The sequence below is a fragment of the Patagioenas fasciata genome, chromosome 3, assembly GCF_037038585.1.
Source record: "Patagioenas fasciata isolate bPatFas1 chromosome 3, bPatFas1.hap1, whole genome shotgun sequence".
NCBI lineage: Eukaryota > Metazoa > Chordata > Aves > Columbiformes > Columbidae > Patagioenas > Patagioenas fasciata.
The window spans coordinates 89472189-89499415 of NC_092522.1; the positions used below are offsets into that span (position 1 = coordinate 89472189).

The following is a 27227-nucleotide window of genomic DNA, read 5'->3' on the forward strand; positions in this document are numbered from 1 at the left end:
CAGTGGCTTCGGCTCCCCCGCAACCTCCGGGCCCCGCGAATCCCCACCGGGCTTCCCCACACAGCTCCCGCGTGGGAGTAGCTCCGGCCGCCCACCCCCGCCGACACCTCTGGGCAGCGAAAGGCAAGCGGTGCTCGGGGTGGCCGCCCGGGCCGCGCCTCACTGCACACCTAGCGAGCGCACAGGCAGGCGTGCGGCGGGGCGCGGCGTCCCCTTTAAGAGGCGCGGCGGAGCGGGGGGCTCTGCCTCGCGGTACCGGGCAGCCCGGCCAGGCCCGACCGCGCTGGGTCACCTGACTGCGCCGGGCCACCGACCTGCGGCGATAACGGCAGCGCCGGTCCGCTCCGCTCCGCTCCGTCCCGCCCTCTGCACCGGGGTAGGGGGCGGCGCTGCTGCGGCAGTAGCGCGGGGATTAGGCTGCGGGAGGATTAAGCCGCCGGCTGGAAATAGCAGCGGAGGCTCCCGGGCGTGGACGCTGAGCGCATCCCCGGCGGCGGCGGCGGGAGGGGGCAGTCCGCCCCGCACCTGGGGCTACTGGGGCCGGGGGGAGGGAGGGCCGGGGGGGGGCTACTGCGCCGCGGGGCGCCTCGCCAGCGGGCAGCGCAGCGGGCCGGGCCGGGGAGCGGTCGCGGCGGGAGGCGGCGGTGCCCTCCCCGGAGCGGCGGCGGCAGGAGGACAGGAGGGAAGGACGCACTGACAGGTCGGCCGCTGACGCTCGCTCCATCCTCTTCTCCCCCAGCCGCACCGCCTCGGGCTGCTGCATGGCGCTGGGCGCCGCCGCATCCAGCGGCGCCCCGTTTCCCGGCGCGGGGGCTCCCCATCGGACTGGGGAGTGGCGGTGGGGAGGAGGCACCAGGAGGGCATAACATGGCGCGATGGTGCCATAATCTCCCACCGGGGAGGCGGCGGGGCGGGCGCTGCGGTGGGGTCGGGGCGCGGCGGCAGCTCCCCCGCGGGCCGGCTTGGGGTGCGGACGCAGCCGGGCCAGGTGGCGGAGGGGGGGGAGAGGGGTTCCTCCGCAATTTCCCGGAGGCTCGTACGTTATTTGTGTCCAGCCTCCTCCTGCTACCATCATTATTTCCTCTTCATCCTCTCATGTAGCTTCTAAAATATCCTTTAATTTTGCCCCATGCGGCTTCTAGTGAGGCAAAAGCTTATACAACGGGGCGGGGGGGGGGCTGCACCTCGGGATGGGCCGAGTTGCCTGAAGGACCATTGTGCGTGCGGCGTGGCCGTGTGTGTGTCCGTGTTCGCGTGTCCCTGCGTGTGCGTGTCTCTGCCGTGTCCTCCCCCACCGCGTCTCCGCCTCTTCTCGGCGATAAACCCGGAATCTCCCCTTCCCCTCCCGTGTTTTCCGCCTCTGCAGAGCAGGCAGCAGCAGGCACGCCAGCGAAGATGTCGGGTCAGACGCTGACAGATCGCATCGCAGCTGCTCAGTACAGCGTTACGGGATCAGCCGTAGCCAGAGCCGTCTGCAAAGCCACCACGCATGAAGTGATGGGGCCCAAGAAAAAGCACCTGGACTGTGAGCATCCCTTTTTGTGTCCCCAGCGAAGACCCGGGGCTGAGGAGGCTGCCCGTGGGGCTCTTTAGTGTGCATTTGAGCTGTCTGGTTGTCACGCTTGCTGTAATCTAGCTTGCAAAGCATGAAGGTTATGAGAAATCTCCAGGATAGGCTGAGTTATTAGTGCATTTATTCTCCTATTGCATAATACTGCTCTTTCTGCCATTTCTCACCATCCCCCACCCATGACCCCTTACCTTTTATCCAGGAAGGCAGTGTGAAGTGTGCCTTGCAGAGCAGGGGCTTGGAAAGAAGGGAAGGTATTGGACACAGGGGAAAATGGACACACACTTGTCTCTGCCTGCTTTGGTCAGGATTAAGCTAGGCAGAGCCATGAATGCTCCAGCAGGAACTGGGCAAGTGCTGGAAGGAGTGTGGCCATCTCCACAGCAGACTTCTGAAGAGGTTTAGATGATGGTGTGCTTAAATGTCAAGGTGCTTGGATAATGCCTGTCTGTAGATTGGGACAGCCTTTGCAGAGTTTAAGGGCTATTGCTGAGGTCCCAAATACCTGAGAGCAACTTCATGAGCTGTCCAATAGTTTACATCATGTTTTTTTGAAGATGGCTGTTGGCCTTGTCCCATGGATTTATGGTCTATTCTGGACTGGCATTAGCTAGTTAATGCATGAAACGAGGTTGAAGTCAAAATGCTTCTTGAAAAACAATGAGCTAGTGATGTTTTGTTTTGACAATTTTATTTCTTTTCAACCCACTCAGCTGTCAGTCCCTGCTTGGAGACATCAAGAAGTAGAATGGTGAAAGAATTTAATTGCATGATGTTAATTGGCCTTGTTTACCAGTAGTAACACTGTCCACCATTGAACTCAAAAGATCAAAGGCAGGTTTTAATTCAATGTCTAAAATTAAGTGTAGTAAGAAATACTTTCAAGTAAAGATAGGTAGGTTTTACACTAACCAGGCTCTTGGCTGCTGGTCATTACTAGGTAATGCTTTTGCAGGTGCATGTAAGTACAATTCTGATGATGCTGTATTTCTGAAAAGGAGGTAGAATTACTTCTAGAAAATAATTGCAGATTTTAGTGCTAATGACTTCATAGCTAACCCTTAAAGTGACAAACAGCATGTAGGTCTTCTAGTATGTCTAAATACTCCTCTATATATGTCTTAAGAGATACTGATATATGCAGGATCGACTGAAAACTGACTTGAGTCTAAACTGTTGTTTAAATGTATTAACCATCTTGGTATCATGTATTCACTCTTGTTTTCTTGTATATTTGGAAAATCATCTCGGATATTGATGTTTTGTATGTTGCTGTTTGGTAGCTGTTGACACTTCTTAATCTGTAGGCTGTGTCTGGACAGTCCTACTGTATCTGCTATTAGAAGTTTTAGCTTAAAAAAAAGCCTGCCTCATGTTTAAAAGCATACTGTGTCTCTGTGTGTATTTTAATACACACACATGTATATATAAATAAAAGTAGTATCTGGAATAGGCAGGATTAAAGAGAGGTAGAAATAATTTAGCAGTGCTATATTAAGGTCTGGAAAGGGATTTTGTTTGGATATTGGTGCTAATATCACTACTTCAAAAAATGAGTGTGGGAGAGACTGAAGCTGGGAGCATTCCATGTGATTTCATACCCACCTGCATGTTAGACACACAAGAGGAAGAGACATGATAATTTCCTGGGAAGGTACATCATTGATAATTTTTCCTTCTGTTTTCCCAGCTGTATATAATAGTTGAGAGTTGAGTTAACTTACTGGTATCATTAAAGACAGAATCTTGTCAGTGGGAGATCTGCACATTAAAAATTGTGGACTGTAAATTAAAATCAAGTTCATGTTTTAGAAGAAAAAAATATTCTCAAGCTGTTGAACCTGAGGCATCTCAGAATTATAGGCAATTCCTTGAATTCTGCTGTGTATTTTGTGAACAGGTGTTAAGATGGGCCTTATGTATTGTAATGAGACAGTAAATTCAAAAGTTTATCCTCTGAAAGAGCAATACTCCCATGCATGTGAGTGGTACTGCTAAGTGAAGGTAGGTCTGAGTCACATGGACAACTGCATTTCGAATTGGATAAGTAACATCTGACAATGTGGAGAAAGGAATGAAGGGTAAAACTTACCAATGCCTTAAGATAAGTTTTGAGTCAAAGTGAGAAAGATTTAGACAATTAAGGTACCAGAGAGAGATGGTTGGAGTGACGCTTTATGACGAGCTGTCCTTCTAGTATTGATGTGGGGGTTTTGTGTCCATAGGGAACTCTATAATTTTATTTAGTGTCTTAGTGGCCAGGTGTCATGGCACACAACCTATCTTCTACTGCCCTGATTAGCAGATGGGCTTTGAAAATTAAATTGAGAGGTCAGCTATTCAACATGAACTAAATGGTCCTGTGAGGATGTGACACAATGACCCCTGTCCTCATATCTTTTCTGCAGAAGATGTTCATTCCAGAGAGTTATAGAAAGATGATAGGTGATTAAGGTGTGGGATGTCTTTTTTTGTTTGTTGGCTTGGTTTAGGTTTTTTTAGTGAGTACTGCTTAGAGGAAGTTTGCTCTGAGGCATTAAAAAACATTATTTGGGTATGAGTGCATGCAAGTGAGGAAGGGAAGTACTGAAGGATGATTAGGTTGTTATCATATACTTATTAGTAAGACTTACCATTTTCTTGAATTCCATTTCTCATACTAGTGAATTTCTAGCAACTGTTGGAAGTAGTGCCAGATGGCACTAAGTGCAATTCCCAAGTCCCCGTGGGGAGAAAAGGAATGCAAATCTGGGATGCCCTGATGGTTTGGGACAAGCCATTGCGGTTGGCACATTAAGAGCTCTGACCGTTTTGGACTTAAAAACCTTGCCATCCTGAAGTCATATTGTTGTGGTGGCTTCATCTTCCTCAGCTAATCATGTTGCGTTAATTAAATCAGAATTAGATACAGCAAGTGAGGAAAACTTATTAGTGGAGAAGTGGGGATGAGCAGCTTGATTTTGCTGCAGAGAGAAGGGCCATTGCATAGTGAGTGAGTGAAATATATGGACTATGTTAAGGATATATGAGCTGTGTAGATTCAACTAGGAAGGCAATCCTAGTGCACAGCATAGAAGTTTAATTATCAGAACTGTTCTGAAAGGTATGTTAAGGCTTCATTGATGGCTTAATTGTGCGGGGCAAGTAAAAGCCAGTGTCCAGCCTCAAATGGGGGCAACTCTGGTATCGACAGGGAGAAGCTTTTGCAGAAGGGAAATATATTGACTTTCAAATGTTAAAACACATGCTAGATGAGGGAAAAATAGGTAAATCTGGACTCAGCTCCTTTTATAAAGGATCTTGCTCAGAAACAGACCATCAAACTTTGATTTAGGGAAGTGAATTGGAAACCAGTGAGGTTGTTGCATCTGCAGTTGGTCATAACAAGTTCCTGTTTCTGAAAATGATCAAAATGGCTGGGATTTTCTTTTTCTTATTTTGTTGAGTGAATTGCTTTGCACCAGGAGGAAGTTCTGGAGTATGTATTCTAAAAAGACCACATGGTGCCTCCTTACTTCTTCAGAATAATTCTCATAAGGCCCTTCCAAAGGCCTGAGCAAGAGCTGGAAATTTTTCATGAAATGTGGAAACAAAGCAGATGAAGATCAGGACTGGATCTTCTGTGGCTGTGGAGATGATCTGTGTATCTGTAGCGATATCTTTCCATCCAAAATCTAATTTTGCGTATTTGTATGTGGCTGGTGAACAAAGGCTGTAAAAGGAATTTATAGTCTAATTCATGCTGGTAACTGAACTGCAGTGCTGGTGTCAGTATTTTGTTTACACAGACACTTTCGCTCTGGCAATGTTTTGCCTTTCTCCTGCAAACTGTGGGGATGACCTAACAAAACTGAATCACTGTGGTCTCTAGTGTTGAAACAGAAGTGGCTGTTGACCAAAAGCAATGAGTTAGACACTTTTCCTAGGTTCAGTAAAGATAAAGTTGCTAGATCCCACGGGTTAGTCTTAGAAACCTATATCTTGTTCCTGAGGAATATGTCTGTCTCTGCTTTTTGGTGAGAGGTGAGGGTCAGTGGAGCTATTTGAGTCACTAGACTTCGGTGACTGTTAACTTGGATGCATATTTCAGAAGCTGTCTGCTGCTGAAGTGATTTGGGGAGTGTTCCAAGTCTGCTGGCACTTGGGGCCCTTTCCTAGCAGGAGTAGTGCAGGCGTGCGAGTGCTGCATTGCTCTGCAGTCCAGGTGACACTTTGTCTTTATGGCAGTGGAAATACCTTCAAGAAAACCACCAAGAACAGAGTCCTGGTACAACTGGGCTTAATCTTTCACACTTTACTAATAAAACTACTTTTTCATGTTTCTTTGTATCTTGTATTGCAGTAATTTGTCACTTTTTCCATGTCTGAGAGAACTGACTTTGTTTAAAAGTTAGCATCGAAGATCAGCTGTAATACAGTGTCGTGGCTCTTGTTGTCACAGCTGGAGTGCTTTCTAAACTGAGAACTCCCCCTTGTCACCCCAGTGAATCTTGTGTGTGTGTACAGACCTGCCACCAGTCTCTATGTTGAATAGCTCTCTGTTTCTGTGGGCTTCTCTCATGTTCTTTCCCAAAGCAGTATTGAAGACTTGCTTTGCTTGGAGATGTGTTGCTGTCTGAATAGGAGTGGAAATGTCTGTTGTGGGTGAGGGGAGCTAATAAGAAGGCTTTTTAGATTAGTTGATCTTGAGCATTTCCATGGCATTAAAACTTTCAGTTCTACCTTGGGTCACATACTGGTTTTGAGGCATGTGTAATACCAAAAGGAGACTACCCTTGTAATTAAGCTGAGACGTAGCTAACTAATAATTTTTCAAAATAGATTTGAACCTGCGTAGCAGTTTGTATTCATGTTAAGATCCAAAAGTTGAAACATGGGCAGGATCACTTGATCTTCTGTATCTGAACTGTTCTGGGTTTAAGTCTTCTTATGGTACAATGCCTGAGGAAAGGGAGGATGAGGGAACAGAAGAGCAGGTAGACAGTGTAATGTTAAACTTTCTTTCGTCCGAACAGTGTAACTTGATAAAGCTAGACTGACTAGTCCTACCCTCCCTCCTTTTGGCTTCTCCTCAGCTGAAGGCATGTATTCTTTGACTGTTTTCAGTAGTTATCAAGATCTTTCTTTTAAACATGCTTTGTCAAGGTCATGGATAACAAATTCTGGGACAAGTCAGGTCTTTCTGCTGTACGGACTTGTGTTAGTAGACCTTGATAATGGGGTAGCCATGTCTTTCCTTGAGGCCCCTTATTCACGAGATGGTCAGTAGGACAGTAACTAGTCCATAATTTTAATCATTTCTATTTAGCAGTTGAATATGTTTCATAATAGTCTCATAGTGTTACTCCCTTGGATTCTAGGTGTCAGCAATTGAATGTCTTTTAAACAAACAAACAAATCTGCAGTTTGATTTGATCTGTGCCTCTGATTTCCCAGCTGGGCTCTTAAACCCTTCATCTTCTGTGTGTGCCTTACCTAGGCCTATGATACTAGTGAGGAATGCTGTGAAGTCTACAAGAAAATGCTCTGTTGGTGTGGTCAATCCATCGTCCTGTGCCTCTGCCCTGTGAAGGATCTTCTGAAATGCTTAAAAGTAGATGGCAGTCAGGATAACTCTGAAGGACATACAGCACTTTGGATGGTATCTGTCTTCCCTGCTGCTTGCTGAATGCAGAAATTGGTAGCCAAAGAGGAGAATTTGCTGCCCTCTTAGTCCTCACTTCTGAAGAAATGGTAGTATAGCAGAGGGACACCTGCCTCTAGTATTTTTCTGCTTATATTCAAGATATTCAAGACTATTTTGCTCTTCCTACCCAACTTACCTTCCCCCCCAGTGCTAGGTGTCCATGGCAAGGTGTTGGCTGCAGGAATGGTCTTTGTGAGAAGAGACAAGGGCTTGCTCCATCCCAGACATGGCCAGCTTCACAATGGACCCACCAGAGGACACAGCCATCCTCCAACCTTGTAGCACCTCCAGGAAAATGTATTTAGGAAAGGGCTGAAAACACTGGACAGGCAGAGGAGGAGGAGGGAAAAAGTGAGAAATGGCCACATGAACACCAAAATCAGAGGTGGAGCAGGAGGTACTCTGTAGTGCTGGAGCAGATATTCCCTGCAGCCTCTGGAAGAGACCCTGATTCTGAGAGGTTGCAGCTGCAGCATCCCACCCTGCTACCAAAACCGTGCCACATGCACCCAATGTGTCTACTGAGACCTTCCTCAGTCAGCTGTGGACACATGTTATTGCTGAAGGAGCTGGGTCCAGTGTTTCTGGGGATGGGGAAAAACTGAGGTGGGGGGGATGACATTATATCTCTTTCCTTTGTCTTACTTTGTCCAAAGATGAGTCAGTGGTACCAAACAGTATCATTAAGTTAACATGCTCTGCTCCTTTTTGAAACTTTTCAAGGCACAGATCAGGATGTAGGTAAGGGTGGAAAAGCACAAGTTCTCATGTGTGCATAGGGCTCACCAATGAGCGTCTGATGAAACTTGAATCTCCAAACTTCAACATGTGGCATGCAGATTAGGAGAAATATTCTGCATAGCTTAGAGAGAGGAGTTTAAAATACCATGAAAACTAAAAAGCAAGGAGTAAAGCAAGCCAGGAAATCGGGGTCTGAATCTCAGCAGAGGACATCTAGTGTGCTGAAAGAATGGGTCATCTAGCACGGGGCTGAACCCTGAACTCAAGCTAAATGATATGGTAGAAGAAGCCTTCCTAGCAGCATTGCAGACAGTGATCTGTAGCACAGGGTTTGCAGCAGTACTTTTGTTCCCCTGAGTCAGCAGGACCATCAAGCTTGCAGTGTGGAGCTTCATTGGTAAGCTGATATTAGAGTATCCTGCTCCATCAGACTCAGCATGGTTACTTGATTTTCCTGCTGGCTAAAATTTTGCTTGGCTGAGAGCTTAGTGGCTTAAATAAAACCTGAATAAACCAGATGTTGGTAATTGCTAGAAGGCAATCTGAATACTTGGCAGAGACTAGCTTGTCACTTTGCAGGGTATGGTTAAGTCTGCTTTTTCTGGAGTCTTGCAAACCACATGCTAGACCCTGAAAACTGGTTTAGTACTTTTGATCATGTTTACTTCTGCAGAGATGCTTGAAAACACTGAAAACCAGTATAAAACAAATTTTATAAGGGTGGACTTCGAGTCATAGCTGGTAGCCATTAAGCTGCTTGTGCTCACAAAAAATGTTCTCTTTAGGCTCTGAAACACATCTGCTGAAGCAGTTGAGGGACGTATTCTGCTAGGAGAGGGAATACATGAGCAATCTAGACTAGTGCCACAAATGGTATTGGACATCAGACTTGAAATGTCACTGTGCATGTAGGTGGAATATTAGAACAGTGTTTTCTAGGCTGCTGGCAAATGGTGCATCCACTGTGCATCTGAGGCTTTTGGCAGCTTAGTTGTAGGTACGATATAGGAAATACCAGTGTGCTGCATTACCACCAATTTCCAGTTGAACCAAGTCTAAATACCCTTCTGTTCCTCCTCCCTGCCTAGGATAATGCAATCTCATGCTTTATTTCAGATTATATCTGTATCTTAACTTAGTTTAATGAAAGGGATTGGATGCTTAAAAGTCCTGGTGTCATGCTAGTGTTTTGCATTTATGTAATCTGTACTCTGGCCATTAGAGCTGAGGCAGCATGTCAGTCAGTCCCAGAGTCTGTTTTTTCTAGCTATGGACAACACTCAAATGTGTTACAATATTTATTATAGAGGAGATTTTGCAAGTACATAGGCATGATCATGCTTGAAGGCCACCAAGAAAGCACATGCTGCCTCTCGTATGTACTGAGAACTGCAAGTTGCTGACAGGATGTGTCTGGAGCTCGTGTCTGATTCATGGTAGTCAAGTCTTCTTGGTTGTAGACCAATATGTGAAATTAGCACAGGTAGAAAGCAAGTTGGCAGTAACTTCTGTGTTGTAGATGGGCCACAGAGCTCTAACAAAACAGCTGAGCCATGTGCTTTGCCGAGGTGGCTTTATTTTCTCAAAGAAGGAAAGAAGATGAAAGCGATGTTCTTTGCTGTTGTTTCTAGGTCTTTAAGAGACTGGTTCATGGCTACCCAGTGAAGGTAGATTGGAGAGTTCAGTGTTCACTTGGGCTAAGATTGTTCTGCCATATATTTAAAGGACCAAAGTTCATATATATTTTCAAGAAAGTGTCATAAACATGCTGTTCTAAAGAGGCGTGACAAGACTGTGGCTTGACTACTGACAGTATACTCACTCTCTTCAAACTGACTCTTGGCTTGGCACAAGTGTGGATGACACAATGGCAGTGGCTGCTTCCACAGCAGATGGTCAGTGGTTACCCTGCAGATCCTGGCAGGCTCCTAGTGCCTCTGGCATAGCGTTGTTATATCTCTTAAGTTGGATAGTTTACAGAATGTTCTAAAATGGTCCTCCATAGAAGTGAGAGGAAGACATGGCTGCTCAAAGCATGAATAAAACATGCTGACTTGTCGCTCACATTCTTAAAAATTGTGCAAGTTTAGGAGGTCCTCAAACTAAGGCAGTGATCAGTTATCTTGCCACAGTGCAGGGCTGCTGGAGTTACATCTTTACACATAATTGAAGATCCCACATAAATGCACTTAAGTAGGAGTTCAAAAGGACTCTTTTTCCTTTCACTTCTTCTTTCAGAGAGCGTAGGACTTTTTACATGAAAGGGGGAAGCCAGCTGGCCTGTCTCCTGGCTCTGAAGGCTGCTGTTTCTCATTACGTAGAGGTTGAATATAGATGCAAGCTTTAACACATCATTGCATTGGTTCTTTAGCAACCCTGGAGTCTTAAAACCTAACCTTTTCAAAAGGAGACTTGGGTCTGGATCTTGCTGCATGACTCTGGAATCCAAAGTACAGTTATTGTGCTTGTAGCTCTTATAGCTTCATCTAAACCTATTTATAGGAGAATGCACATCCTGCTAAGGGGCAACAGGCCAGAGGAAGTCAGCATATCTAGTGTGCAGCATTTTGAAAATATGTAAATTTTATCATGACTGATGTTTCATAAGCAGCATCTGAAACAGAATGCTGTTTTCATATGCGAGCCTTGCCTGTGACTTTCAGATCGGATCCTTCATTCTGTGTCATTTAAGAGCCATTCTAGTTTTGCTAAGCTTGATTTAAACTTCGAATTGCCCTGTTATTTGTGATTGACAAGAGTATTAACAGGCAAAGTTTGCTATGTATGGAATAGATGAGTTTAAAGAACTACCTTTTGTTTATTGGGAAACTAGAAATTGCTTAGGCAGTATTATCAGAAGCTACATTTCAAAACTCACCTCCATAGTGTACATAGGGGTTTAATTGACACTTCTGGGTGTTCCAGTCTAGGGATCTGACTCTGCACAAAACTGATGGATTCCAACTTCCCCACTCGTCAACAGCTAGATAGGAGATTTCCCTTGCCAGTGGCAAACACATCTTCCAGAGGCACTGGTGACTTCAAACTGTTAGATAGCAACTTACTACTGTCGGGTTTTTTTTTTAAATGTTAGCAGTCCTAACTGCATCTTCTGTCTCTCTAGTGGATGTTACACAGGGTTTAACAGATTTTTTTTTTTTTTTATTTTGTTTTCAGCATTGAGAAATCTGCAGTATATGAAAGGCGGCAGGTTCATGTTGAAGAGTAAAGTCTATTGGTAGTTGATGTTAGTCTTTTCAGGATTTCTGAGACTTACACTCACCTGTCTATATGGCAGAAGCAAAGGGACTCTTGTTTAACTGGTGTGGTACAGGGAATGAATATAAAGGAAATACATATTTGGTTTTTGTTTTGTTTTGTTTTAGCAAGGAGAGAGTGAAGCTCCATCTAATCATGAAGGATATCAGTTAGTTTGTAAAATAGCTGTTTTAAGGCACAGTATTCACATAAGAGGCTGCCATCTGGTTTTAGGAATTCTTACAGTCTTTCTGTTGCATTATAGATACACAGATACAAGACAAAATTGATAGAAATTTTTGTACTCATGTTATGAAGAATTTGCTGATTAGTTGCAGCTGCTTCAGGATGCCTCTAGGAGGTCATAATGTTGCACTGACTACAGACAGGTTTGATTACACTCGTTTTCTTTTTCCTACAGGTATGTTCACGTTTTCAATAGGACTATCTTCATAGTTGTGGGCATTCCATTCCCAGTTAAGGATTTCAACCCATGCTAAGCTTCTGGTGGCTTGTCAGCTTGACGGAGTGCATAGGCTCTGTCCTTGTTTGGTTATTTTTCAGGCTGACCTTACTGAAGGTCACATCATTCCATGACAAAATAGCTGAACTTCTAGAAGAATCTGGCTGAGACAGTAGGAAAACATAGACCGTGGTCTGGATATTGAAAGTTAGATGTGTCAGCTGCTGAGCCTGCCTACTCATCTGACCTGTTTCTAGCATACATGCTGTAGCTAATTAACATGTCATTCAAGTTGCTTGCATGTTGTCTCATCCTCAACCCTATTTTTTTTTTTTAAGTATTCCCAATGTGTAACAGTGAAGCAGTGCAGCTGCAACACCAGGCTCCTTCCAATATATTTTCAGTCCCATTCAGTTTTGTAGTGGATTACAAATTGCTGTTCTGGGCAGAATTGATAGGGTAGTAACAGTTTCACTTCTACAAGTTTATTAAAAACAAATGGTTTTCTGAGGAACATAGATCATTTGGGAATGGACAGTGCTAACCAGGGTTCATTCTTCTCAGAATAAAAACGACAGCAGCATGACAACGGAAATAGCTCATGTACCATGCCTCAGTTGATTACCACTTTCTGCCAGATGTGGTTGGAGTGTAAGATCAGTCCAACATGTAAAGGCTGATTAGAAAACTCTAGTGTGGAGATTATGGTAAATGACTCCATGCTGCTGTGGAAAACATGAAATCCTTACTTTTCTAGTGTAGCTGTGCTGGATAAAAGCTGCAGTTGATGCTGTTGCTGATATTCTAGTAAACAACCAAGTGATGAGAGTTCTGAAGTGATATAACCAACAGATAATGTTAGGGGTTGTTCACCCTCATGGAAAGATAATGGAATCCTGGTATCCAGTTACCCAGTTACAGTAGTCAGTTAACTAGATCTTATTGGCTCTTCTCCTCCTAAGCAATAATCTTGCAACAATATACCCCATTTAAAATTGTTCTGTTGTATGCAGCAAGATCTAGGATGCAATGGGACTGTGGCTTAAATGCTTGCATGGATGGAGAGAACAATTCTACCTCTTAGAGGAAATTGAATAAATGCTTTGAAGACTTGGTAGGAGTTTGGCTGGTGGCTGCAGTTTCCTATTTCTTCTCTAAATTAATGTATATTTTGATTAAGGCTCTCAGATTTGAACTGCTGAATGAAATGGCTTTTAAAATGAGGCATGAGATTTGACGTGTCAGTTGAAAGTTCTTTTTTGTGCAAGTTATTGGTCGAATGCTTAACACATATGCTACTGGTGATGTTAGTAGGGTTTTTTCCCATGTCCCTGTCTCCCCTAGAGTCTGGCATCTAAGAAACCATATTACAATAGGATGGGGAATTGCATTTTTCCAAAACAATTGCTTCTGTATTTTAACTTTAGAACCATTGGCTGGTGTCCACCAAATGCAAATGGCATTTTGTATCTCTTAAACTATTGAGAGATGTGCAAAAAAGGTAGTACAATGGTGATTTGTGGCTCGACTGCTATTTGCAGTAAATCAATAAAATAGACAAGTGGCACATCTAGCTCCAGGATTAATTGATGTTTCCTATCAACATAAAAAGAACTGCTCAATTCTTGTCTTTGAGCAGAAAAATACATATGTCTGTTGTGTAGGATTTGGGTGGAATGAGAATCTAAAATGATGTCTCTGTGTGAGAGGAAAGGAATATTAGAGCAGTGGTTTCTCCTCTTTCTCGTGCTTTACTGAACTTGAATTCTCGCCTGAGACAAATTCTTTGGTATTCAAAGTGAGTGAATTCTGTACAAATAAGGTTTCAGACTGAGTTTCTTGTTGCTTTGGACAGGGGAAAAATTTCATGCTAAACAACTAAGGCTTTTACTACAGTGAAGATTCTTGAAAACGCTGTGGAGGCCATGGTCAGGAAGAAACCAAGCAGAATTGCTTGGGAATGGGGCTTTTTCCCTGTTAATGTTTTGGCTTCATGCATGTGAGGCTAAAAAGCTGCTTTCTTTAGAATGTTTGTACTAGGGAGTTTGTGTAGCCCAGCTTCTGGATGACAACTCTGTTGTTCCAGATACTTAGTTCCTGAGTAAAATCAAAGCTTTCGTTCTTCTGACAGTTGGGTCATGGGTGTCAGTAAGTTCTTGGACTTTGTCCATAAAATATATTAATCACTAATTAATTAGCAGTCTTAAAGACCGTACTTAAAACCCCTATGATGGCTGCTTAAACTTGAGCTTCTGCAGATGGCCTGGATGTCATCTTTCAGTCATATTACCCTCAAGGAGAAAACTCAAATGTAGACACTAAAGGTAATGTGCATAATTCTTCTGTAGAGTCACTGGAGCTATACATTTTTGGGAACTTTTGTTTTAAGAAGAAAGTATTCACAGTTCATGGAACTTGAACGACTTGCTTATGACAAAGTTTTTTAACACATTATAGTCACACTTTTTCCCCACTATTAGTACTTATGGAAACAGCTACCTTCGTTTCACCCTTTCAGATGCAGTAGAAGACTACCTAACAGCTGACTTTTATTTTCCCTTTTCCAAGAGAGCCACACCTTAGCCTCTTGGGTGGAAAAGTATGTATAAATCATTAAGGACCAAAAAGGTCACAAATCCAACATAACTAGTTTGATACTACTAATGAGCTAGGGTGGTTTTTGCAGGTGACTTAAGCCAAAATATCTTGTCTTGATATGGTGGGGAAGGAAGGGTGCAGACTGTAGGAAAGTGCATTAGAATAAAATCCAGCAATGTTTATGGGCAGTAGATTTTTCAGCTTTGTTTTCAAAACAGGTATTTGGGGAAGTGGTGCACTGTTGTATTTAAAAAAGAGTAGTGTGATGAGGCGACTCTAGGAGGAGTAGCTACGTTTATCCTGTCCTAAAATTACATTTGGCCCTTTGAAGGCAACCGTGAGGCTGATGTGGCCCTCGGTGAAAATGAGTTTGACACCCCTTCTCTAAGGCTAATTAAACTCTCAGTTTTAGAAACTGGAGGAAGCTTCAAGATAAATTTACTGGTACTCAGTGTCATCTGCCCTGTCTCTCTGCAAACTCTTCATGTGATCGATGGGGAAGAAGAAACTCTTTCTCTTCTGCAAAGCACTTAATAGTATAAGAAGTACAAATATGCCCATGAGTAGGCAGAGAGGAAGAAATTGTATATAAAAGGTTGTTTTGGTGTGGGATGCAGTCATGTGGTTTGAAGACTGATGGCCATGACCTCCCAAACGTCAGGACCTGCAGCAAATACTTGTCCTCACAAGACTGAGAAATGCTTGGGAAGAAGGAGGTCTGTGAAGTAAGGCTGGACAAGGGATGTAGCAGTCTCCGTAGTTATTTGTAGTTGACAAGGATTATAGTTGCATTACTGGGAAAGTCTTCATAGTACCTGAAGCTCACGCACTCGGTGGAAGATTGTGTTTAGGTTTGTTGAGTTGATATAGGCATGAAAGTGCATAGGAAATATCTGGAACATGCTGGACTTTGATAAAGGGTAGGCTTGTTGGGGTCAAGGTAAGGTGTAGTCACTCTTGAGGAAGCCTTTTGAGGAGGAAGGAGGAGAGAGAATGAATTGCTGTTCTGCTTGGGTCATTATTACAAGCCAGATTATGATGCATGTTTGTGGAGATGGGGCAAGCTGAGGGTGAAAAGAGTAGATGATATACTTTAACCCCACCGATAAATTCCCTACTCTTGTTTTTGGAATTGTTTGATAGTCAAAGCCAACAACATTAAAATCACCTAAGGTTCTCATAAATATTTTCTGTAAAAGCAGAAACTGAGAACTTTGTTCTGCTTCCAGTACTGTTTTGTGGTCTGTCTTATGCAGACATGGAAGTTCAGCACTTGTGTTGGTTAGCATGAGAGTGTAGTAGCTTCCTGATACAGTTGTCTTGCAAGGGAGAACTTCTACTGTTACTTGCCTATTTAACTTCTTTAGTTGAGGATTGTAAACTCTTCATTTAAGACACTTCTTCCTGCTCTTGTCTAGCCTGGATTTGGAACCACCCTGCATTTCCTTTTCTGCAGGTTCAAGGCTTTATTTAAATACTTCTAAGCCAGAGAAATAACTTGAGAAGACTATTGTAGCATTCAGTGTAATAGTAAGGAAGGTCTGTAAGGGGGTTACTCTCAGAGATTTGGCAAAGTTTAGGAACTGAATGTATGACACAGCTCATATGCTGAGGCAGCTCGCCTGTTAATTCAACCTGGAATGACAGCTGCTCTTAAGTTGGCACCAATACCCCTCTGAACAGAGAGGTCTTGTGCTCTGCTGCTGTTTCTCTGCATACTGAAACGTAAATTGTGAATAATTAACTTAGAACTGGGGAATCCCAGGTCTGTCTACTAAGCAGCTGTGTAAAAAAACAGAAACAAAAACAAAACTACAAACTCCTCCCCAAAAAGAAACCAAACAAAAACACCCCTAACAAAACCAAATTAGAAAAATTCCTGCCCTGATGCAGAGTACAATCTGAAAAAGTAAAGGAATAAGGTAGATTCTTTTAAGTGTTGTAGAATTTCTCTCATAAAAAACAAATGCCCCTATGCCAAAACAAAACAACAACAAAAAAAAGCAAACCTCAACATAAGGAGGTGGTTTTTAATAAGCCTGAACAAACCTGAAATTCTAAAGACAGTGAGACTTTCTCACTCTTCACTTTTTTTACTTCATGAGCTTAACAATCACCAGAATCAGTTATTTCTTTTAATGATCTATTTAAAAGGTCACAAAGTGCTCAGGTGTCTTAACTTACTTTAGTTTAGTATTCCTTATTGAACTCTGTACCATTCTTCCTCGTTTTGGCAGATTTGTCTTTTTATTAATGAAGGTCTTAATCATACTCTAGCCTTGCTTCTCTTCCCTGAATAGGCTGCAAATGTCTTAAGGCCAAGCCAAAAAATAGGCTAGTCAAAGAGTTTGAAGGCTGTTGTCTTGATTTGAGTTACAGTGTCAAAGAATTGACAAGCATTTATTCCATGTGTATAACTTTTGCATCTGAAAACTTAACTAGAAAAAGTATATTAAAATCCAAATTAAATGTCTCTAGACTGAAGGAGAGACCAAAATAGCAGCTACCAATATGTGAAGAGAAGAAATAAGGGAAATAATGTACTGTGATTTGGAAATCATGATTTATTCCTACAGTAAAGCAGATTCAAAGGAAGGTTATAGGTCTTCATTCTCCATCTTCTCCACTTGTGTGAAAGTCGTGAGGAAAGTCATGATGAAAGCATTGGCTGCTATTACTGTACCATTCCCAGTTTCTTACTCTGCTTAGAATTTTTATTTGAGCTCAGTTTTGGGGGTTGGAGATTAGCTGTCAATGTAGTAGACATGGATGCCTGCAATAGCAGAAACTTCATCAGGGAGGTACCTTTAAACCTTGTTTGTACTACTTCTTTGTACCCCAAACGGAATCACCTTTGTAAGGTTGCATCACGTGGTTTGCTGTGTGTCAGCTGGTACTTTTTAGTATGATCTATTTTCTATTAACAAGTCCACCTGTGACTTGCTTTTTAGACTCTGAACTTCATTGCTTGTTTGGAAAACTAAGTTTCTGTTCCACCAGTCAGTGTCTGAATCTTTGGAAAATCTATTTTCTAGATTTTCTTTTTTCTCGTGTACATTTTCTTTTTCCTTATACCTCTTCTTCCCTACCTTGCTGAAGGCAAATTAATTTTGCCAAGTCTTATTCTGAAATTCAGTTCAGCCACCAAACTCTGCTGCTCAGAGTTTGTTAAAGTTATCTATGCTTCTGAGTTGCTGCAGATGCTGACATTGGCAGGTTAAGTTGAAACTATGGTATTGAGGAAAGAAACTCAGGAAGCTTGAATTCCTTAACTTTGTGGTGTGACTTAATGGGAAACAGCTCTACAAGAATTAACCCCCATCTCCTTTTTTTCCCACCCCTCAGATGATGAGTAAAATCTTCATGCATGGTTTAAATCTTTTCTGTGCACTGAAAGTAGAAGGCTTAAATTTAATCATACTTCTCTGCTCAGCACACTATAATTACTCCTGTCCTAAAACATCCAGAGCTGCAGACTGAGATGCTGTACCCTCCAGCAGTTTGGAGAGGAGGCAGAAATGACGGAGTGACTTTGGAAGGAGTGCTGCAGTGGCGTATAGCAGTAGGCTCTGTTGCCAGCATTGCTGTGGGTGAAACTCCTCTCAGGTTTCATTATCTAACGTTGACCGACAGAATACACAATTCATAGCACCCTGCTTCCATAGTGAGCTACGTACTGAAACTTGGGAATGAAAGCTTGCAAATTTGATGCGTATTTCCTTATATAAAGGACAAAAGCTGTCATCTTCACTAGAACCTCTGAACAGAATAAATGGTGAGCAAGCCACTTGTGACTTGCTTCTGGGCTTCTACAAACCACTGTCTTCTATAATGCATTAATCAACAGTAAAGAATAAGAAATTATTGGCCTATTTGTACAACAAGATCAAGGATACTTGTTGGAGCTCTATGGTTTTGAACTGCTGTCATGCAGTAAAACCACTTTACTACTGTGATACTTTGCTGGCGGAACTGCCTCCTTCAAGGGTAGCATTACTGAGTTTGTAGAACATTTCTAGGCTGGGGAGGGGGAAAACAAACATGTGGAAAGTCATTAACAATTGTTACTGTCCTCTCAGGGAGAGGGAAAGATGAGTATTTTCATTAGTAACACAGATAATGCTTTGTCTAGTAGTTAAGCTTTTTAATTTTTAACTTTTTCTACTTAGATCTTCAAACTTTAAGCCTCAGCCCTACAATTAGGTCTCTGTTCTATGTCCTTTGTGTTGCATTAAGTCTTTTCCTGAAGTCTTTCCAAGGCTATGTCTGGCATCACACAGGTTTTTGTCATGCAGTTGCAGTGTGCAGTTTCCAGCTGTGTCTAAAAAACTAGATAATAGCTTGTAGAAGGTCATGGCTGGCTGCCTAGCAAGAGTCTGTAGGTAATAGGTGATGTAGTAAATCGAAGATCTCATCAGTAGCTGTGGAATAGAGGTGCTAGTGGAAAGCTTGCTGCCCTACTCTTTATGATTTAAGTACTTATCTTAATTTCACGTACTCTCCTGTGCAAGTCTACACCTTTGCAAAGTACAGGATGCAAAGCTGTGCTTTAGTCTTTTTCTCTGAGACAGACTAATGTCTTATTCTATTTAAGGTGCAGTTGCTCGCAGAAGACTTATTCTTCAGTGTAAACTGATGTCTATTCTTGTCTTCTTTCCTACTGTTGAAGAGGTCTTAATGCACACCTGAATGCACTCTTCTGCTCTGTAGGTCTGTAGAGACTCTAGGAGGTGTGCTGTAGCATGCCGATGAAATTCTAACCTTCAAGATAACTGGAGTATCTATTCTGGTGATACCTATTTTTGTTGATGTGACTGAGCTCAGTATACTTGATGTATTACCTGTAAATGGAGAATTCAGTAATACTTATTCATCTAACACAGACTGAAAACCTACAAGCAGCAAAGTGATGTTATGTACCCTGACATCATCTGGGATAGAGATGGAGAAAGGTTGGGACATAGCTCAGGACAGAATTTTTGGAAAACTAGTACATTTGGGTGAGAAGAACCAGACCAGTGTTGCTATCACCATGTATTAATATAATCACAAAAGTGGGAAAAGTGGGGTGTTTTTTCTTTTTTTTGTTTGGTTGGGGTGGTTTTTTTGTTGTTGTTTGTCATTTTTTAATGTACAACATTAGTACTGAACTTGCTGTTTTTCATAACCATGTCCTTCAGTCTGGTGGGCTGGGAGCTTGTCCATGCTACAAACTTTGTCTTATTTGTAGCACCTAACACCTTCCTTTTATCTCTCTTACAGACTTGATCCAAGCAACTAATGAAACAAACGTGAATATTCCTCAGATGGCTGATACACTTTTTGAACGAGCAACAAATAGCAGCTGGGTGGTTGTGTTCAAAGCCTTAGTTACCACACATCATCTAATGGTTCATGGCAATGAGGTAAGCATAATCAACTTTCTCTCGAGACCACATTGGTACTGAGCAGACTCCAAGTGTAAAATGTTAGTAGTGCAAAGGCATCTCTTCTGAACCAGTAAGGACCTGAATAAAGGGCAAGAATGATTTGTGATGAGGAGCAAACTTACCTTTTGCAACATAGTTGGAGCCATGCCGAATATCTATCTCTTCGCTTACAAAACCGTAGCTTAAGAGCAAACAGCAGCCTGTTTCAGGATGTTGGCAATTTATGCGCTGTCTAAAAACAGAGCTATGCAGGATTAAAGACTACCTGGGACTTCTTGACCAGGATTAAAGTTGATGTTCTGGAACGCGTGTACTGCCTTCCAAATAGCTGCCCTCTCTGCATGAGTGTTAGAAGCTTCCTAGAGCTGTGAATTCAACTTGATAGCCTCTTGGGTTGTATTTTCCTTGCCCTTGCTTTTTATTGATCTGTAAAGACTGGTATGCCTGCATAAAATAAAAAGCATACTTAATGAACTTCAGCATGACTGTGAAACAATTCCTCCGTGGCTGTATACAAAGTGTTTTCTTGCAATGAAGTTCTCCCATGTCACAGTGTAAATGTTTACTCCTGTCCTATTTTTCTGTTCTGAATTTTGGCCAACATTCTGATTTGCTTTCTGTAACTGTTTCAGGCTGTTAGTCCCTGTACTTAATGTGGGGCCTGCTTGTTATTAAAACAGGCCCTTGGCTCAGCTGAAACTGAGGGCTGCTGGATTGAAAAGTCTGGGACTAGCCTGAACATTCTGTTTTGCAAGCAGATAAATCTTGTGCTTCCTCAAATCGCTTAAAGAATTTACAATTTGTACTGTTCCTTCCACAGTCTGTTTTTATATTTTGCGCAGAATCTATTATTATGTATATAGTAGGATATTTAGTAGAGATTCAGGCTAAATGTAATTAATCTGAGTGGATGAAAAAAGTTTTGAGGAAGGTATTGCAGACTAAGACAAAAATCTGGGTTTTCATGTGTGTATGCTGGAGCTGGACGGGTAATCTTCCTGGCAGGAGGTACAAAGCCTTCAGATACAGCCTGTGATAAGAAAATAACTTTTGTGTTGCAGAGATTTATCCAGTACCTGGCATCTAGAAACACATTGTTCAATCTCAGCAATTTTCTGGATAAAAGCGGATCTCATGGTAAGCCTACTCATGTCTATAATCTTAACAAGATTCTAAATAAGATACTGTTGGTGCTTTTCTCCTACGTTCATAAGATGCAAATAATGTAAAAATGTGCTGCTGAAACCTTTTTCTAAGTACTTAGTGAATACACCAGCTCAAGTGAACAGCTGGACAACTTCAAAACAAAGTGTCTCAGTTCCTGCAAAAATTTTACTCAAAAGGTGAAACCATACAACTCCCTTAGAAAATGCTGGTTGAAACTGGGACCAGGTCAGCTATCTCCTTAACTGTTATGGGAGTTAAGGGTGAAATGGATAACTTTCCTTTTTATTTTGGCTTTTACTCAGTCTTAAATAGTAATTAGGTTCCCTGGGGACACTGCACTTTTTAGGAATTGTCTGGAAGTGTTTAACGGAGTGGGAAGACACCAAAAGAACTGGCTGTTTTTATCTGAGTAGTGAATTTAGAGAGGTCTAGGCAGAAACTGAGGAGATTTTCTCTCTAAAGCTTACAAAGTCTGTTTATACTTTGACTCTGGAATCAATGAATTTTCCTGTTACTTTGCTCATATAGAAGAAAAACTTGTTTTGTGGTAGCTCTTCTAGAGAAGAGAGAAGAAATAATTCTGCAGCTGTCGGAATTTTTGTTGACTGTATGCAGAATGCAGTAATGCTACAATAATGGGCAGGACCTAAGCAATGCCATGTTACTCCATCTTTGGATGGTGATGTGTGACACCAAGACTTGAGCATCTTTTAGAAATGCTAACACAGGGCAGGAACAAAGCTAAACAAATATCGAAACTGTGCTTGTTTAAATAAAACATGCTCTGTATGTTAAAAAATACTGGTATTTGGCAACAATGAATTCTGCTAAGCACATGCTTTTGTGTTCTTTGCCTCTTTCTTTAAATTGTCATTTCATAGCTAATAAAACAGTGTGTCATAGATAATGAGGCATCCAAGCTGGTAGTGTTAAGCATGGGTTGGCAGAGATACTTAATGTTAATTAAGGAAAAATACACTCAATGACTAAGTCAAGGGGTGTGGATTTTAACAAAAGCAGCAAAAAGGTACTTGTTCTGAAGAGGAGGGTGAGTTGTCTTCCGCACACATTTCTGTAGCTTAGAGGAAGAAACTTTGAAAGAAATACCTGAAGGACAGACTGTAATACTAACTGTCCAGAAGTCTTAGAGGCTCGAAGGTCACTGAAGTTTGAGGCTGTTTGTACAGTATCATGTGCCTTGATGATCCCTGGTGTAACAGTTCAAAGAAGGCGCTAATCTCTGTAAATGTCATCATATTTTTTTTTGTTCTGGTAAACCTAGTCAGGAGAATTTTGAAGGTTGATGTAAGAGTTGAAGGGGCTTACATATGTAAAATAGTGGGAGCATTTAAGTTGCGATCAATCGTTTTCCTGGAAATCCTCTAATATTGAAGTATGAACTTTTTGTTAAATTGGCATTTTTCCCCATTAATAGAGGGGTAACTCATTTCGCCATCAAAAAATATTACTGCGTGACTGTGTAGGAGCCACCAGCATGTTTCCCCAGGAACCATGCAACTGGTTCATTCCATGAATCTGTTGGAAGCACAGGACAGTGGCAGATTGTTTTGGTGAAGCACTACTGCTTTTTCTTCAGAAGCTGGAAGATGTCTTGTGATGCCCGTTCTGTATATGTGGTTCTCTTGTGCAACAGAGATCAAATAACCTTAGAGTCTATTGACTGTGTGTTATCATTTACTAAAGAACCTCCAAACAAGCAAGGCATTTAAATGTAAAACATGTAACTGTTTTTTACAGGTTATGACATGTCCACCTTTATAAGGCGTTATAGTAGATACTTGAATGAAAAAGCGTTTTCCTACAGACAAATGGCATTTGACTTTGCAAGAGTGAAGAAAGGGTAAGCAATTCTATATAAGGGGAAGCAACTCTATATAAACTGATAGAGTTGCCTGACCCGTGAAAATCTTGTTTGTGGCTTTATGCTTAATTTTAGCGTCTCAGTGACTTAGTTCTTACATTCTTTGTTTAGCCACAATGAAACACCAAACTGGTTGAATTTCTGAAGTATTTGTAATGGGTTAATAATTGCACAAGGAGGAGAAGAAAGACTGGGCTAGTAAGACAAAACTGAAGACTAAAGTAAGGTGCCTTGCAGAACTCGGAGCTTTTAGTGCTATGTGTTAAATCTGACTCTTATTAAATCGTGCTGCAGCGAGACTATGTTTAGGACTTGGAGAAAGAAATGCTCTGAAACTGTATTTAGGATTTTTCATTAATCTCCAGACTCTTTCCATGTGAAAGATGACTGATTACAAAGGAAAACTGAACACCTGAAGATGTTAGCAAACAGTTATAAACTTAACAGAATAAGTTTGTAGGCTACTGGTTTTATTTCCCACAAGGACTGTGTTTAAAAAAAAAAAAAGTTAACCCAGTCCATAGTAGTATGTTGGTATTTATCAGAACGTATTTTTCACCTCTGACTCCTCTAACTGGGACTTCAGTGGCCCTGGATTCTCTCCTGAAGCACAGACAACACAGCAAGTGGCTTAACACACACTGAAGATGCAGCTTAATTGACTGCATGTCAAAGATGCTCCTGCTAATCAGGATTGTTCTGGCAGTTCTGGTGTATTCTGCAGCTTGGGATTCTGAGCTGTTAGTGTAAGCATCGCTGCCAGGCTTTCCTCTCCTGCTTCTCACTGTCATGTAGCTGGATGACGTTGCTACAGTGGTAGTTATCTCTTGAACCTGTCTGGAATACATATCATTAAGAAGCTTTTGACGTGAAGACTGGCAGCTAGTTGGATTGATGTTTCAGGCAGGTTTTGATCCAGCAGGCTACCATAGTACTAGCATCTACCCTAGGTTCCCTTTGTCACCTAGTGCCTTCAAACGCTTACCTTAAATAAGCATGAGTTTGAGTTGCTGGGGATCCTTCTGTTCCTGCCTTGCTATATGTTCCTGGAAAGGTTTTCTGTGTGTGTCATTTCTGATGCTCAAAACAATGTGCTGCCTCAGAGCATAGCATAAAATAAGTAAAAATGGTGGTATGTATTCCCTGAGAAGAGATGCTATACTTGTCAGTGGCTAGAACGGGGCAATACACAATGGTGGTTGTGCAGGTTTGTGATATTCAGAGGTAAAAAATGGGCATGCGTTAGGACTGCATATAAGACTATAGTTGGCAATTAAGGAATGCTACACATCCATGACTGCTGTGTGATCCTGTTGAAGTAATGGTTCAGGACTGATAAGACAGATCAAAGTCAGTGGAAGTGCTATGAAGGAATAATGCAATTACAAATACCCATGAATAAAGAGAAAGGAAGTGCTAAGCAAAGATTGCCCTGACTTAAATTGTCACTAAAGTGACATGCATATATTGTGGCACTTGATGGAGAAAAAAAACAACCACCTGTAGAGTTTTTTTTGTCTTCATTGACCACAGACACATCATTAAAAAGTACTTTTAGCAATGAGTTGTCATTATTTATTCATAATAAACTTAATTCACAAAGACTATCAGTTCTCTAAGTCCTTCTGCGACAGTATTTCTTGTCAAGTTATTTAAACTCTGAGTGTCTTCTTTCCATAAAGAGATCAATCTCCTGCATTCGTCACTCCAACACAAAATCCTTCTTTGCCTGCTGTCAGGGGGGTTGTCTGGGTAAAATATTTTCCATGCCAGCTCTTGCAATGTGGGAAGCAGGAGAATCAGACAGTGCTCCAAATGTTTGAAGTGGATTATGGCAGCTTTAAGCTTAAATTCAGACCAAAAAAATCAGTTTGGAGAGAAGGAAAGGGGAAATACCATGGCTTTTAATCTGTGTTCACTCTTGCAGAGCTGATGGTGTAATGAGAACAATGGCTCCTGAAAAGCTGCTGAAGAGTATGCCAATACTGCAGGAACAAATTGATGCACTACTTGAATTCGATGTATGTATTGAAGCTGACCCAGCACTGACACTAATAAATGCTGCATTGTAATTTAAACATTGCACTTTGTAGGTAATGCTCTACTGATCATCCCATTATGTGGGCAAAAATTCCCCTTTTCTGTATCCCACTAGGGTAGAATAAGATGAAGGATGGCCCTTTCCTATATGTACAAAATGTGCAGATTCTACTTTTTTGTTGTTGTTTTGTTTTGTAGAGGGAGTAGGGCAACAGTGTGGGAAATGAGGGCTCCTGAGGAACAATGACCTGGAGCTGGGTGTTTCGTTTTCTGCATCACTAAGGGGAAGAAATGGACAAAGCAAGGAGAGTGAAGAATCTTTTTTTCTGTCTCTTGGCAACCAGATTATTTTTTGGGGTAGAAAAAAAGCAGTTAAAATATCACACATCCATTGTGTGGCTTCCTCAAAACCTTCATCTTGTTTTCAGCTGTAAACTGGATTGGATAAACTTTGATCTAGACTATTCATAGAAATAAGCGTCTACAATATATTTATAATGTAATAATGTTATGAAAGTCGGTGGAATTATTTATCTGCCTTAAGGATAAATACAGGAGTCAGTTGTTGTAGGAGGTACAGTGTAATGTTGGAAAGAAGTCTTTGAAGGAATCCATCTTGAAGTTCCTTCTGTTCTTTGTGGGTGGAAGGACACACTCCCAGATAGAATACTGGGCCCACTAGAGCTTTCAGGGAAAAAAAGCCTTAGAAATACATGTCTTGATAATGTATTTTCATTACTTAAATGCCATTGGAATTGTGATAATGGTCTTGGAAGAGGAGATATGTTTTAATAAAACAAAGATCTTTTAATAAATAAACACTCATTTTCTGCCCAAGTTCATGTGAGAACTGGAAAGGTCTTGACATTGTTAACCCAAATGTATTACCAAGTAGACTACTGAGGTTTGGTTCAGCTCCACTGTGAACTGACATCTTTTGTCCAGTTTCATTACATCTTTGTTAATAGCTTCTCTGCTTTCCGCCTCTGTGATAGGTGAAAGATTTAAGACTACGATGTTTACTGTTGATGGGAATACTCCTCTGCTGGAGTGGATTGCTTGGGAGTGGTGAAGAAAGCAATCCTTGATCTGCTAACTGAAATATTTGTTTGGTTTCTTTGTGTGAAAGCCTGGCTTCTATGCTTGATCCTATAACAGCATCAGATACCTGGTGCAAGCTAAAACCTCTGATTGCATTCCGTAAATCTGGTATAAATAACTGGTATTTTATTTGTAGGTTCATCCAAATGAACTGACAAATGGTGTCATAAATGCTGCATTCATGCTTCTATTTAAAGATCTTATCAAACTTTTTGCTTGCTACAATGATGGGGTTATTAACTTACTAGGTAAGTAATCTGGTGTCTATGTTTCACATACCATAAGCAAGTGAAAAATGAGTTTCAGATCTGCTTCAGTTTTTTTTTTTACTTAATTTTCTTTAAAAATGCATACATTTTTCTTGACTAATCTATTTTGAAGTGAGAGAAGACTTTAAGCTATAATTTCTTATATCAGTGTTCATCTGAGGCTGGATTGTTATATGCACTTAGTGTCATATGCCCTTAAAATTGTACAGAAATCTAGTTAAAGGTGGGGAGCATTTCTGTGCTCAAAGAATTGTGCAGTATTCTTTGAAGTTAGCAAGGCAACTTTTGCTATTTGATTGTGTTTTTAAGATGCCCAGATTCTTCTGTTATCCATGGTATGTGATAGCCTTACATGAAGTAATATACTCCTGAATAACATTCCTGATCTGCCTGAAAGCATGACTGCCACAGCTGGATCCTCAACAGAACAGTATCTACCATCAGCCTGCAAAGTCTATTGGAGGCTGTGAACACATTCTGAAGCTCAGACCAGCTTAGTGTGATCACCAGCATAATGTACTTTAAGCTGTCCCCGCAAAAGGCTTTGTTATGAAGTCTAAAACCAGGAGTTGCTGTAAACTGTAGGAAACTTAACTGATCCTCTAGAAAAATGAGCCTTAACTGTTAAAACTAATGAGCATTTCAGTGGGTCTATAGAGACAGCTAAAAACTGAGATTGCTTGGCAAGCGTTACTGACCTGAAACTCTGACTGCAACAGGAATGAACAGAGAGGTTACAGAGATTGAACAGGCAGTTCAAAAGATGTTCCTGAGCTGTGAAGCTCGGACAGTTTTTTTTGTGCCTGTGTTACAATGCTTTCTGATGGTTTCATAAAAGTAAATCGTAGGTGTTTTGGCTGAAACTGTAGACATGGGAAGCTTTTGGAGCAAATACAAATGTGTTGAGCATAACAATTGGATTAAGATTTTGCTGCCTACTGCTAAACGAAGTGTAAGTTAAAGTTGAAATATGTGGCAGTTGTGCTTGATAATGGACATGAACCAACTTTAAAGGGCTACTCA

At 41.6% G+C, this 27227-nt stretch overlaps 1 protein-coding gene across 19 annotated transcripts in view; it reads left to right on the forward strand.

Annotated features, from left to right (window-relative positions):
• Positions 1-217: 217 nt before the first annotated feature.
• Positions 218-27227, forward strand: part of SNAP91 (synaptosome associated protein 91) — a 67130-nt gene continuing 40120 nt past the window's right edge. For 16 of the 19 annotated variants that reach the window (XR_011738458.1, XR_011738459.1, XM_071806799.1 and 13 more), the window contains exons 1-7: positions 567-700; positions 1367-1525; positions 19579-19721; positions 20807-20882; positions 22671-22773; positions 24722-24815; positions 26072-26183. Coding sequence is in view for 17 of the 19 variants with exons in the window: in XM_071806799.1 (XP_071662900.1) it covers positions 1396-1525; positions 19579-19721; positions 20807-20882; positions 22671-22773; positions 24722-24815; positions 26072-26183 (658 nt within the window). In the remaining 2 variants the exon portion in view is untranslated. Of the gene's footprint in view, positions 377-562; positions 701-1366; positions 1526-19578; positions 19722-20806; positions 20883-22670; positions 22774-24721; positions 24816-26071; positions 26184-27227 lie in introns of those variants that run through there. The other 3 variants (XM_065833832.2, XM_065833835.2, XM_071806800.1) reach the window with 3 other exon arrangements.